We start from the raw sequence: 12,989 nt of genomic DNA on the forward strand, positions 1-12,989 counted from the left end.
AATGAATATGTATCCAACGAAAGTGTGTTGAATGGAACAGGGACGTGTTAAGTGAAGAGAGGTGTGCCGAGTCAATAGAGGCAGGTTTATTCTGATTCTGATGTTAAGTGCATGGAAGGGTGTTCAGTCGGAAGGGGTATACTGAATCAATAGAAGCTTGTTGAGTGAATGGAGATGTATTGAGTAAACGTAAGTGTCGAGTGAACGGATGGCGAGTGAATGGATGTGCGTTGAGCGGAGCTACGCTACATACAGACGCATGCAGGCGTGCCGGCCACAGCAAGGCGGACACCAGCAGGCCAGAGAGGCGGCGAAGCAGCTGCCAGCTCCGCTCACGGTCTCCCCCAGTCATGAGGAACACGGAGGAGACAAACCAATCGTGGTCTTGCCTCGCCCCCTGCAGGGAATCTGGTGCTGTTTTAAGGCATTTCTACGAGGCCCTCATACTGCGAGTCTGGGCAGCATCCACAACGCTCTCGGGGGCATATTCTAAGTTACGGCTCGGATCTGGCTTCGCCTCGATCACGACTCAGCTCAGGCTTGAACCACTCCGTTGCTTCCAAAGACGCAGAAGCGGCTCAACCGTGGCTTGGCTCAGGCTCAGCTCCACGGAAATCCTGAGCGTGGCTGGAACCGTGGTCAGAGGCGGCTCAGGTTAGGCATGGCTTTGAGTCGGATCACTTGAGCCAGAGGCAAGGCTGAGCCGAGTCGTGACTAAGAATATGGGCCTAAGAGTCTGCTCATTGAATTAAAGAGTTCCTGCTCCAGAAGAGAAAGAACAGAACACCTCATATAGTATGCGTGTGCGTGAATTGTAAGTGCAGCTAGCCTTATCACCATTGCTGTTATGACATCGCTGCTACTTATTGGCAAATGGCAGTTGTAGTTCTTGATGGGTGTATTTTGGCAGATGAAATCAATAGTTGTTCTTCTAAAGTATAAGGAAATTATAGTGGGAAATTGCTTAAAATAGGTTTTCTGCAATAATGGTAATGATAATGGCAGGAATTTAACATTTATAAAGCCTGAAACATTTCTTTGGTTAAAATTAAAAGGACAACCTCTTTAAATGTACATACAAATTATATAAAACACACTAATATCACAAACCATGATCATCTCAGCTTGTTTTCACGCCTACTTGAACTTTCTGCAAACTCAATTCATGACGCTATGATTATGTCAATTATGCTTGTAAAAGTCTATCCCGTGAAAATAACATTCCCAACAAGGGATCACAGACACATCGGACGATGCCCAATAGACATTCCTATTGTGCCCATATCAGTGTGCGAAAGATACAAGAGGATGGGTCAAGCTTCTTCTGCTGCAGCTGCAGGAAAGCCTTGCTGTGCTTCAACAGGAAGCTCAGATTTTCGACTGAAGACTGTTTTGGTTTGAGCAGCTTTAGATGCCTTCCATACCTAAGTGCAAACAGAAAACAAAAACCATGAAGATGTGGGATGCCTCAAAACATTCCAAATAAATTTGCAATACAGTAAAACCTTGGATTGTGAGTAACTTGATTTGCGAGTGTTTTGCAAGACGAGCAATTTTTTAAAATAAATATTAATTTGATAAACCAGCGAGGTCTTGCAATACGAGTAGTACGTGTATACGCTTTGTCTGCCGAGCGTCACGTGATCACAACGGATATACGAGTGCTTTGATATACGAGTGCTTTCGATTACAAACACGTTTCCGGAACGAATTATGCTCGCAATACAAGGTTTTAATCTTAATTTGGGAGCTTTCGTGACTGCAGGAATTATTCTTTGGTTCTTTTCGGTTAAGTCACGTCTAAAAATAAAATAATAAATCAAAATAAAATTTCTCTATATTTAAGGGACCGTCACAGAAACGACCATCTCTTTGTGCCGATTTGTGTCCTCTCTCTGTGTGCCGTTGTGATGTCTGTCTGCTTGTATGTCTGTCTATAGTTTTCTAGTTAGATATTTGTTGCTCACACTTAAAATTCTAACTTAGCAAATTTTGAAACACGTAGTCAACCAGGCCATGCGTTAATTGTGTGTTAACCGACTCTCTGTGTTGTATTACATCACATTTCAATATTTTACTAGGTTATTTAATTTTCGAGTGCCTGTATACTCCTCTCTATGTGTGCCGTTGTGATGTCTGTCTGCTTGTATGTCGGTCTATAGTTTTCTAGTTAGATTTTTGTTGCTATTTCTTTTATGCCTGATGATGATTGCTTGTGTTGCAATCGAAACATCGTAATGTGTTGTTTTATTTTGATTTATTATTTTATTTTTAGACGTGACTTAACCGAAAAGAACCAAAGAATAATCCAAGGTTTTACTGTACTTAATAATAATAAAAAAAAGTGTAGTGATTATTTTCAACGGTTTGGTCATAGTTCAAAGCAACAAACTTTGACGGCAGTTCGCAGCGAATTGGCACTGATACTCGCGTCTTACCGGACCACCATCTTCACGCCAAGTTGTTGGACGTCAGACAGGGAGTGAGTCTTGACATTGGCATCGTTTACTGAAATAAGAGGGTGCCTCAAATTTAAACAGGAAGCTCGGCAAAGGTCCAGGCTTTTAAGCAATTACCTTGAATCAAATACAGTTACATTTTCTTCACAATACAACTATTTTAGGTACATAAAAATTGTTCATTGTAATTGCGGCTCTAATTTACGTGGCTCCTGAGCTGTCTAAAATGTAAAATTAGGTGGGAGCTTATTAAGGCACAGCTGTGCTTTTGTGTGGCAGTCACTTATGTATCGCAGATCAGAAGCATGACTCAATGAGCCAAATGGAGGCACGGACAAAAGTATGAAAACATGTGCAAGCATTTGAAGGCGGAGAGATACAATAAAATGTCCACATCCCATAGAATCCCTCTGTTATGGATTCAATGTGTCAGTGATTAGGAACATTGCATGCCAGCTGCTAGACATTGCTGGAATTGAGTAGCACGAATTAAATGTTGTATTGTAGCTGTTTTCTGGTCCCACTTATTTTTTTAAGTCAATTAGTACTATGTATCAATGTAGTTAAATGTATATTACTTCCCTGTAATATAACTTCATATTCATTTACTTTTTTTAGATTTGTTTTGGTAGAATAGTAAAAAAAATACCTGTAGAATAAGCTGGCTGGGGCCGATTGTTTTTATACTGATCATATTACAATGACAATTAAGTGATAGAAACAGAAAACGGGAATAGTAACTATAGTGCCAATACGAAAACAGACAAATAATATATGTCAAATGCAATAGAAAATTAAGTCCTCATGAAGAATCTACGGATTATCATGAAATAGAGACGGGGGAGTAACCAAGGACAGTTTCTAAAGCGATGGATTTCAAGGTGTTTGGCGCATTAACAAGATAATGAGTGAGAACCACGCTGAGTGGTGTTGTTACTGACCAGTGTATTCAGGCAATTTGAAGGCCTGCTCTGTGACATCTCCCTCCATGGCACACACGACCCTTTCCACCACATCCACCACAACTGCAACAAATCACATGCTTCATCAGCATCGTTTAACGTCAGCATTCTTAAACAAAATCTGCAAATGCTATTGCAGGAGTTCTTCTCATTAATTACGGATGTCTCCCATACGCTCTAAGCGTTCTCAGAAGCTAAGCAGGCTTGACTTAATTATTACTTTGTGGGTAAGCATGACGGCTTTCCAGGTGTTCTAGCTGAACGGCAGTGTTTAGTGTCACCCCATCGTGAGCGTTGGCTTATTTCGAGGTAATCTTGTTTCCTCCCACATGTCAAACATTAATGTATTTTGCCAAAACAACCAAATACAGGACATTGCTTAAATAAAATCTTGAAACCGAATGAGGCGTTCCTGAATAAACAATTTGCATTGTTATTAAATACATTCCGGATTAATTTCGCTGAATCGAGCTAGTACTTTTAAGATCACTCTTAATTTCAGTTGACTTGTTAAGTTATGTACTTATTTATGTGCCAGACAGAAATGAACAACAACACGTGCATTATTTGGCCAAGAGGCTAATACTTTTGGCAAGGTTTTGTGGGATTTTTTACATCTGAAAGTAGATGCAACAGCTGACTTAATGCTCCCAAAATAATTGTCCAATAGAATGTTCGCTTTGCTGTTTGATTCGTCAATACAAGTACTTATAGATTCAAAAAAATGCAAAATGCAGTGGAACAAATGCACAATGGTTAGGGTACTATTCTCTGAACCTCATGACCTTAGTTCGATTCCTCGCCGTGATTTTATCCTCCTCCCTTGGTGTGCAGGTTGTGGTTTCGATCCTGACCCAGATGATGCCTGTATATTTGGAGTCTGAGTGTTCTCTTCCCGTGGCCACGTGGATTTTTCTCTGGTCCCTCCAGTTTTGTCCTCCACATTTAGAAACATGTGTTTACATTATTAAAATGGTAGATTTCCTTGATATAACCAGAGCAATACTTGTGCACGTGAAGGAGAGTCGGTTAACAATTGAGACTCCTCAGTGTGAATAAACTACGGTATCTATAGCAATTCTGAGGTCAGCTTATAAGACAGTGACACGTCTGTGGTACACACAACCACAGAACAACCCAAAACCCAAGAGTGATTCTACGCCAGTTTTTCTTGCAGTATGAATAATGACGAGCCAGCATGGTTTTCTAATGACTACATCAGCCTGTTTCCAGGCAATTTCTGGCAGTTGTAGGCGGGTGAGCTCCAAGCACAAGGATACTTTTACAGACTTATCATTAAATCTTGCTCTCAATCAGATGTCCTCCATTCCACACACTTAGCAATGTAGTGCAGGCATATTTTCTCAGAATCTAGTGTAAGTGGTCTCTCTGTTAATCATTGTTCTGCCTAAGTGCAGCACTTATGGTAGCATTCACCAGAACTACAAAGGAGAAACGCGGGTTATTGATTTTTGCCTATGATTCAATACACTGGCTATATTTAAATAACACCGAGGCAAGTGCATGTATATGGATAGACTGGCTACTAATTCATTTTACTGGTGGTCTATTTAAGATATTAACTAATAAATAAATAAAAATCTGTATTAATTCATGGAAGAGCCCATTCAATTGAATTACGTTTTCATAAAGATGATGCCAGTGGTTGCAGTCAGGGCAGTACTTGTAAATATTTGATAACGTGCTTTTAAGGTAATCTTCAAAACGTATGTAGAATCACGTGGCACTAATACGGCATAACGCGTAGATTTTACCAAAAATCTGGCCACATTTATTCTAAAGTATATGGTAACATTTCGATTTAAAGCTTTCGTGACTGCAGGGATTCATCTTCTTGGTTCTTTCGGTAAAGTCACGTAGAAGGGAAATAATAAAATAATAAAAATAAAACATAATAAAATACAATTCTTACGACGTTTCGGCCACAACGAAAGCAGCCGTCCTCAGGTGAAGAACAGGTCTGTCGGGAAGACAGCGTCTGAATGAACACCACCAGGCTTGGCAGCGTATATACGGCTGCTTGCGTTGTGGCCGAAACGTCGTGAGAATTATTTTATTATGTTTTATTTTTATTATTGTATTATTTCCCTTCTACGTGACTTTACCGAAAGAACCAAGAAGATATATGGTGACAACATGGCCTTGAACTAGCAGTGTCTGGTGATGATTATTTAATATTTTACAACTGCAGAAACATTCAGTGAATTATATTGTTTACGCTTTCGCTGATAATGTCGATGATTAATAGTTTCACAGCTATGGGACATTTTTTCAACTTATTTGTATCAATGTATAGTTGGTATAGTCGGTTTGCTGCTTCACTGTACTTAATCAAACACAGGTCTCACTTTAAAAAATACCCGGTCTCAATTGGCTGGCTAAAAAGGTCCCATGACTACTCTCAAAATAACAAATAAAAAAATAAATATGCACCACTCCATGTGGCAAGAAAGCAGATAATGTTAACACTTATACGATCACACGAGGCAATAGTAGCCACATCAGGTCGACTGGAAACAATGCTGCTTCAGATCACCATTACCATGTTGCTGTCAGCCGTTCCTCTACCAGCCAAATCCATTGCTCATTTACTCCCAGAACAGCAGGGGCTAGGCACAGACTTTTGGCTGCCTTCAATACGCGAGCTCCAGGCATTCAAGGCTGTGCTTCCTTGAGCACATGTTTGTTCACGCAGTTTTGCGTAGGGACCAAGACTGCCCTGAAGCAATGGGGTGGGAAGGGGTCCTTTACAATCCAAATGGCACAGATGAAAGGCAAACTAAAAATTGGCATACATACATTACAGCACACAGTATTTATTTCCAAAACCATGCTGATGCACACCAGGGAATTCAATTCAGCTGACGCACATTAAGTTGATATACATATAAGACCACCAAGAACGTTGCCTGTAATAGCTGGCAGGCTTAGAATTAAAGATATGCACGTGCTCTTTTTTCTTAGCATGTTGTATGGGTCATTGGAGTCATTATCCTTACTTCATTATGTCGGTTGTTTAAGGTAGGGTGCATAGATATGGCGACACAGAAATACAGTGCAACAATTGATTTTGCTGCAATGCCATTTGCTTCCTATAACAAAGCCCACCATAATATAAGCTGTCAGTGCATATCAGCACCCAACTAAGCACTATCCAGGCCCAAGCCTGCTTAGCTTCCAAGATATGACGGGAATGGTTGCATTCCGGATGATTTGGTCATGGGGAAAAACGCAATGCATTATGGTTCAAGACAGAAATGAAGGCCACGAATGTGAAATCTCAGGGGACGCCCATGGTAAAAGCAACAATAATTACATTTTATAGAGTGTAATTCATGCTACTTGCATCCCACACCGCTGTACAATAATCATATATAAGGGTCACATCTATTGTCTAATTTATAAAACAAAGCATGAGTAAATATAATCTCTAAGCAAACGTTGACCAAAACAGTGTAAGTTAATCTGTGCTTTAATGTCGTATGATTAATGTATTTAGAGATGCCTTCATCCAGTAGGGGACTGATTATGACTCATGATGAAAATGATGATCATGATGATTAATGTATGGTAAACAAAACATAGCGGTCAAGCCACACAATTTTACAGAATGCAGTTGCAATACTTGTGCAGTGACAATCTTACCGCTTGTGCTCAGGTTGTAAGATTTTACTGCCAGGGCATTGCAGAGCAAGCGCTGGCAGCTTGCGAGCCAGTCCTTGTGTACTCCATTGCCCTTTGACAGAAACTTGGATAGCTCCATCTCTTCATGGTAGAAACAGGTGGAGGAAAGGGAAAACAATAATTCAGTTTTTTGGACACAATGTAAGGGAGGGGCAATTCATCGAGATTTACTCTGAAAATGTCGAACATGTTAGCATGCAAAACACAAGACAGTGCTGCATTCCACTTTCATAAATTACATAACATTAAAATGACCACAACTCCATTATGCCTCAACCGCTAATTTAACATACATTAGCCAACGGGCAACGATAATTAACATTCATTACCTTTAAACCTCAGAAGCAAACATGCCACAGTGTTATACTGCTGACAAAGGGTTTATTACTGCCGTCAGCATTAACTGAAACATATAAAGATTAAACCACTCGTGCTGCACACATTATCCGCTGCATTCATTGGGGGCTGCAACTTGGCAAAAGTCACATCAATGACACTGACCTCAAATATCACTCGCTAAATTAAATGTGTGCATTGGTCTGTATTGGCTGTACCAGTAGTAGTAATTTTGGAAATGCTATGGCATCCTGACCCAGGGTCCTGTCATCGCCCCCAAGAAAGAAATGCCATGGAGGGTGTCACACACCTTCCTTTGAGCAAGAGCTGGGTTTTGTCTCAGGCATGTAGACTTGTGGGACCGGGTAGGAGGAGAACAGAGGCCAGGGGTAAGGGTCTTCATTCTGCATCCGCCATGGGTGTAAACCAAAAATGCACACGTGCAAACAAAGTATGGCAGTTGTCTGAATCCATTGATTTGGAAATAATTGTTCACGCAGATTTGTTCACTCATTTACTAAATTATTTACTAATTTACCCAACAGTCAAAAATGACAAACACTCATGAATGAGATTGGCTAAGCATCCCTATGCAGGGCACTCGTGAAAAATTAAAACAAATGTGGACTTAGTGAGCCCTTCTTCGGGGAATGAAGGACATTATTGTTTGATGCTATTACATACTATTATTATTCAGTATTTTGAATAAACTATGGGGTGGAGTCACTTGGCAACCTATGTTTTATCCTGCCCATAGCTGACATCAGTGGCGAGTAATATCCAATCGAGTCCTGGGCCACTTCTTTAACAACCTGCACTGGCTAGCATGCTGAAGTATGTTCAAACAATACCCATAAATCACACAACATAGGGATGCCTTCATCCAGCAGTAGATTGACAAATGGTTGCAAATTACTTTTATTATAACAATTAAAAGCAAGTGTGATTTATATGCGAGTGGAAGGTCATTTAAGCCTGGCAGCACATTCATCTTGGCAGTGCTAAAAGACAAATGCATGAGGCTGAAGTGCTCCTCTTCCAACATATGATCCATGTCCCATATGTTTATTATAAAGTGCTCTGGTCTTCCGTGTTTGATGATGTTTATAGTTAATGCTATCTACTGCATTATGGCTGTATGTAAATAAATTCATCAGTAGACCTGTTCATAAACATGAATCCATTCCACATGATTGCATTTCAAGTAAATTAGAGGCATATGTCAGAGAAAGATAGGTTGCATTCATACAGGCAACTGCCCAACAGGCAAATTTCTCTTGGGCCACGTTTTGGCCATGTTTTCACAAAAAAAATACCAATGCAAATGTGGTGGATTCATCAATTAAAAACAGCACAATAACACGACTATAACATCAATGGTAGCTTCTGCCAGCCAAAATTGGCCCCAGCCCGCTTCCCGTGGGCTGACAGATTGTCAGCCTGCGTTTGTGCCATGTGTGTACGTGGCCAGGCCACGCACAATCGTTAGTGAGTCTTGTACGAATCTGCTAATGCCGTGTGCGTGTGTGTGTTAACATTCCATGGGTAAATACAAGTACCAGACCTGCAGGAGAGTGTGAGGTGGCAGAAGTCTCTCTGATGGCCCACCCACGGTGTACATCTGCACCAGCACATGATTCCTCTCCAGTGACAGCCCATCTATTATAAACTCTCTGCAGCGATAAAATAATAAAAAAAAAACGCTGGAATTAGTTTCAACTGCGTAGACATGGCTTGACACCAGACCCTGCACAAATAATTATTCCTGAAATATATTCCTATGATTGGGGGGAGGGAGAGGGCGAAATCTATGGCTTTCTTATGAATGTGTTCAACTCAGTAAATGTGTAAAATGCACATTAATGTTAAACTAAGAAAGTGTTAAAATGTGATGGTTAATTAGTCATTCAAAAACCTGGCAAAGGTATAATTCCAAAAACAATGATAATTAATCCTTTGCACCCACCTGCAGTTCATGATTATCTAATTATATTGCACATGATTTATTTGACACACACCAATTTCACTTGTGTAAATATGTCAATAACACAGTAATTGTAGCTGAACATACTCAATGGGGATTGTTAAGCAATGTATACACATAAAAGCCATGAGCTACTTACAAATCGATGCTCTCAACTTTCTCCGGTTAATGAAACTTGTAGTCAAATTTACTACACCACTGCAATGTATATTTCACACCTGGAACCTCCACAGTTGATGAATGAGGTTGCCATATAGGCAAAACTTCTGCTAATAGTACTGAGTGGCCTCATGCTGAGCTAAGGCGTATCAAAGTCTGGCACGTTCAAATTACCCGCTGTCCAGCGCATTCTCAACTTGACATGCGAGCAGCGCTTGAGATACGTGGTACTGGCTCTCCAGCAGTAGTAGCGTGTCCAGACCGCAGCACAGCACACTGAGCAGCCTGGAGTGATCAAACAATCCCACCACACACAACGGCAGTCTCGCTCACGTGCGATGGTCTACGCCTGTAATCCAATGCTTTGGAAAAAGGAAGGGAAGTCACGCACAGGCATACATTCTGTAACACTTTTCAAGATGGGCTTGTCCTCGGAAGTATTGAATTCTCAATAACGAGGGGTTGTTCGGGGGCGCCTGTGGTGCCCATCGCAACCATTTACGGCCTTCGGCCAGGAAAGTCACGAAACAAATTTGCACACGAACGAAGCATTCACGCAAGCACCCGATGCTCCGTTTTGAAGTTTTAAATGGAAACATCTTTGAATTGTATAGTGTTTTGAATTAGATACTTGTATTTCTTCATTAAAAGCTTATATCATTTTACATCTGGAAGACTTAATTGAAAACGTCATTTCGTGTGAATTTTCTCTCGTCGTTAAGTAGATGGCCTCGCTGGGGGTTCGGTTCGATGCGGACTTTCATCTGTTTGGGATTGCGGGATCGAGATAAGGCGACATAGAGCTGGCCGTGCGAGAAGACCGCCGTCTGCAGATCGATTCCAACGTAATCGAACGTCTGTCCCTGCGCCTCCATCGTTCATGCAGGGGGCGCGTAGGTTTACAGCGCCCCTTGCATGAAAATGACGGAAAGTGCAGCGTTCATCACAGATAAAGTTGTGCGCTTATTATTAATAATAATAACGGCAGCGCTCGCGCCAGGTGCCGCAAACACCTCCGATTATCACAGTTGGCTAGGTATAGTGCGAAAGAAGTTCAATATATATGCATAGAAGCAGTACGTCCATAGGACACGATGAGGCATTGGGGTTCTGACAGCATCTCTGTGTGAGAGGGCGTGGGCAACTCTTTCATCAATGCGATGGGTGTAGTACAGAGTGAGTCCCGAATAGCAAAATAACTTTATACCAAAGTTTAGCTCATATTGGATCATATTTATGCGTGTTAATGTCAGTAAGCCACGATGAAAAAATCTTAGTTGGAAAGCATTAAAAAGACTTATGTGCTGAATTGGGCCATTCTGGGTAATGAAGTAAATAGATCTTCTTTTATTCCAATTTGGAGATTTCACTTGCTTAAATTATTTCTGCAAAAGCACTAACAGAACGAAAAACATTTGTTGCGGAGCTAGAGAATAGTGGATGTATTTAATTGTCCAGAATGCACCATGACAACACGTAATGAGTTATTCAACCATATTGTTTTTTGCGTTGACATGATCCCATCATTTAGAGGTAATAACCTGGTCATCGGGCAGGATTAGTTGAGCAAATCTGACTCTGCTGATGAGAAACCGAAGGTCAAAACTGGTCCAGATATTCATCTTCTTGGTTCTTTCGGTAAAGTCACGTATTATGTTTTATTTTTATTATTTTATTACTTCCCTTCTACGTGACTTTACCGAAAGAACCAAGAAGATGAATCCCTGCAGTCACGAAAGCTTTAAATCGAAAAATTGGTCCAGATATTGCTTGTTTAAACAAATGCTGCTGGTCAACAGAAATCTCGAATGGCATCAAAGTCATAAGACTAAAATTTAAAAGTGCATAGCTCCAGTGGCTTTCTAATATTAGAAATGAAGAGTGTTACAGATGGCTGCAGAAGCACATCTGAAAGCGCGCGATGCAGTGACCATCTACATTCTGCAGTTGTGCTAATAAGATGCTGATGTTTAAGACTTATGTTTGTACTCAAGTGGCTGATGATAATGCATGAGTGAAAGTCAATATAAATGGATGAGCTATTTATTTTTATGTTCGCCGAGCCAAATGCAGCGGCTATATTTTGTCCTTTGTCATAATTGGAGCACTATGTTCTCACTGAGGATCACTCTAACAGCTGTATGAACCTTGCAACATGATCAATCAAAAGTTATTTACTTGTGAATGTTTGGTCTAAGAGTAGATAATTGTTCAGTCCCTGGCTTTGCAATGGTCACCACTGGTCGTTTAAACAATGTGCATGATTGAAAATTGTAAATTTTTAAAGGGGCATACCTTAGTCCAAAGGTGTGTGATTGCTCATAGTTGAACAAGGAGTGTATCTTTGCTTTGGAGTTGACCAGAATCAGTCGGTCTACAATGTCCTGAAAACAAAATACGAACAAGTCAATATTTAAAACATGTGTTTACATATTCACTTTATGGTGGTACCTCGGGGTACCATAGTTCCCCGGCTCTCGCATAATGTCCGTGATGCAGTCATTTTAGTCTGAGATCTGATGAGATCGGGTGCACTACGGTGCATACGAGTGTTCAGGGTTTCAGCGAAATCATCCTCGCTGCGTTTCGACATCGCGGAGTAGCACTGATTTCGGATTGATTGGTACCCCAGTCGCGGAGTTAAGTACACCCCTGAAAAAAATAGTGCCCCAGAAATAAAATATTTAATTGCCTTGGCCATTTTGTATGATTTAGTACCCCGGGGTACTGCCATAAGGATCATATTATAAATGTAACTATAGATAAGGGATAGTGTTTTTTCACTCAAAGCCCCAAGAGTCACAAACAAAGGACCCTGTCTCATCAGATATTGGAAGTTAAGCAGGTTTGTGCCTGGTTAGTGCTTGGATAGATGACCAGCATGCATGCCAGGTTGCGATAGGCACCTTTGAGGCTGTTTTGTCAGCAGAGGGCAGATGCAGCCAATCAATACGTTGTACCGTATTTCTACTCCCACGCCTATGCTTCATACATTCACCATACCACAATAACCAGCATGGTAAAGTACGGTCAAATAACCATGACGACTCACACGGTGTGGGAAGATTCTCATTCAGCAGTTGATTTACAAAAAAGTGCTGTTAATGTGTTGCATAGGAACTCAACTAAACTGTAATTCATAGCTAACCCTCTCTCACACCCTCACACCCTACTTATTTACAAGGGTACTAAAGGTGAAATCCACAGGACACATGCACATAGGTCGGCAATAAGTGTAATGCTAAGAAATAACTCACTACAATGGAGGTAGGGATTTCGCGCAGGGAATAGTCTTCCTTGTTGGGCAGCATCTTCCCACCAAGCAGCTCACGCACAGCATAATACGAGGAGAGCAAATTCACCAGCCCCAGGAAAAACTGCACA

General features: G+C 40.9%; 1 protein-coding gene across 1 annotated transcript in view; it reads right to left on the bottom strand.

Annotated features, from left to right (window-relative positions):
* Positions 1-12,989, bottom strand: part of TBC1D32 (TBC1 domain family member 32) — a 53,257-nt gene that overhangs the window by 7,080 nt on the left and 33,188 nt on the right. Inside the window, exons 22-31 of the mRNA XM_078615469.1 lie at positions 12,863-12,982; positions 11,901-11,989; positions 9,780-9,890; positions 9,027-9,135; positions 7,773-7,866; positions 7,088-7,207; positions 3,401-3,484; positions 2,439-2,508; positions 1,303-1,424; positions 254-408 (exon numbers count right to left, since the gene is read on the bottom strand). Coding sequence (XP_078471595.1) covers positions 254-408; positions 1,303-1,424; positions 2,439-2,508; positions 3,401-3,484; positions 7,088-7,207; positions 7,773-7,866; positions 9,027-9,135; positions 9,780-9,890; positions 11,901-11,989; positions 12,863-12,982 — 1,074 coding nt within the window. The remainder of the gene's footprint in view (positions 1-253; positions 409-1,302; positions 1,425-2,438; positions 2,509-3,400; positions 3,485-7,087; positions 7,208-7,772; positions 7,867-9,026; positions 9,136-9,779; positions 9,891-11,900; positions 11,990-12,862; positions 12,983-12,989) is intronic.

Source organism: Lampetra planeri, chromosome 47 (assembly GCF_965212315.1).
Source record: "Lampetra planeri chromosome 47, kcLamPlan1.2.h2, whole genome shotgun sequence".
NCBI classification, from domain to species: domain Eukaryota; kingdom Metazoa; phylum Chordata; class Hyperoartia; order Petromyzontiformes; family Petromyzontidae; genus Lampetra; species Lampetra planeri.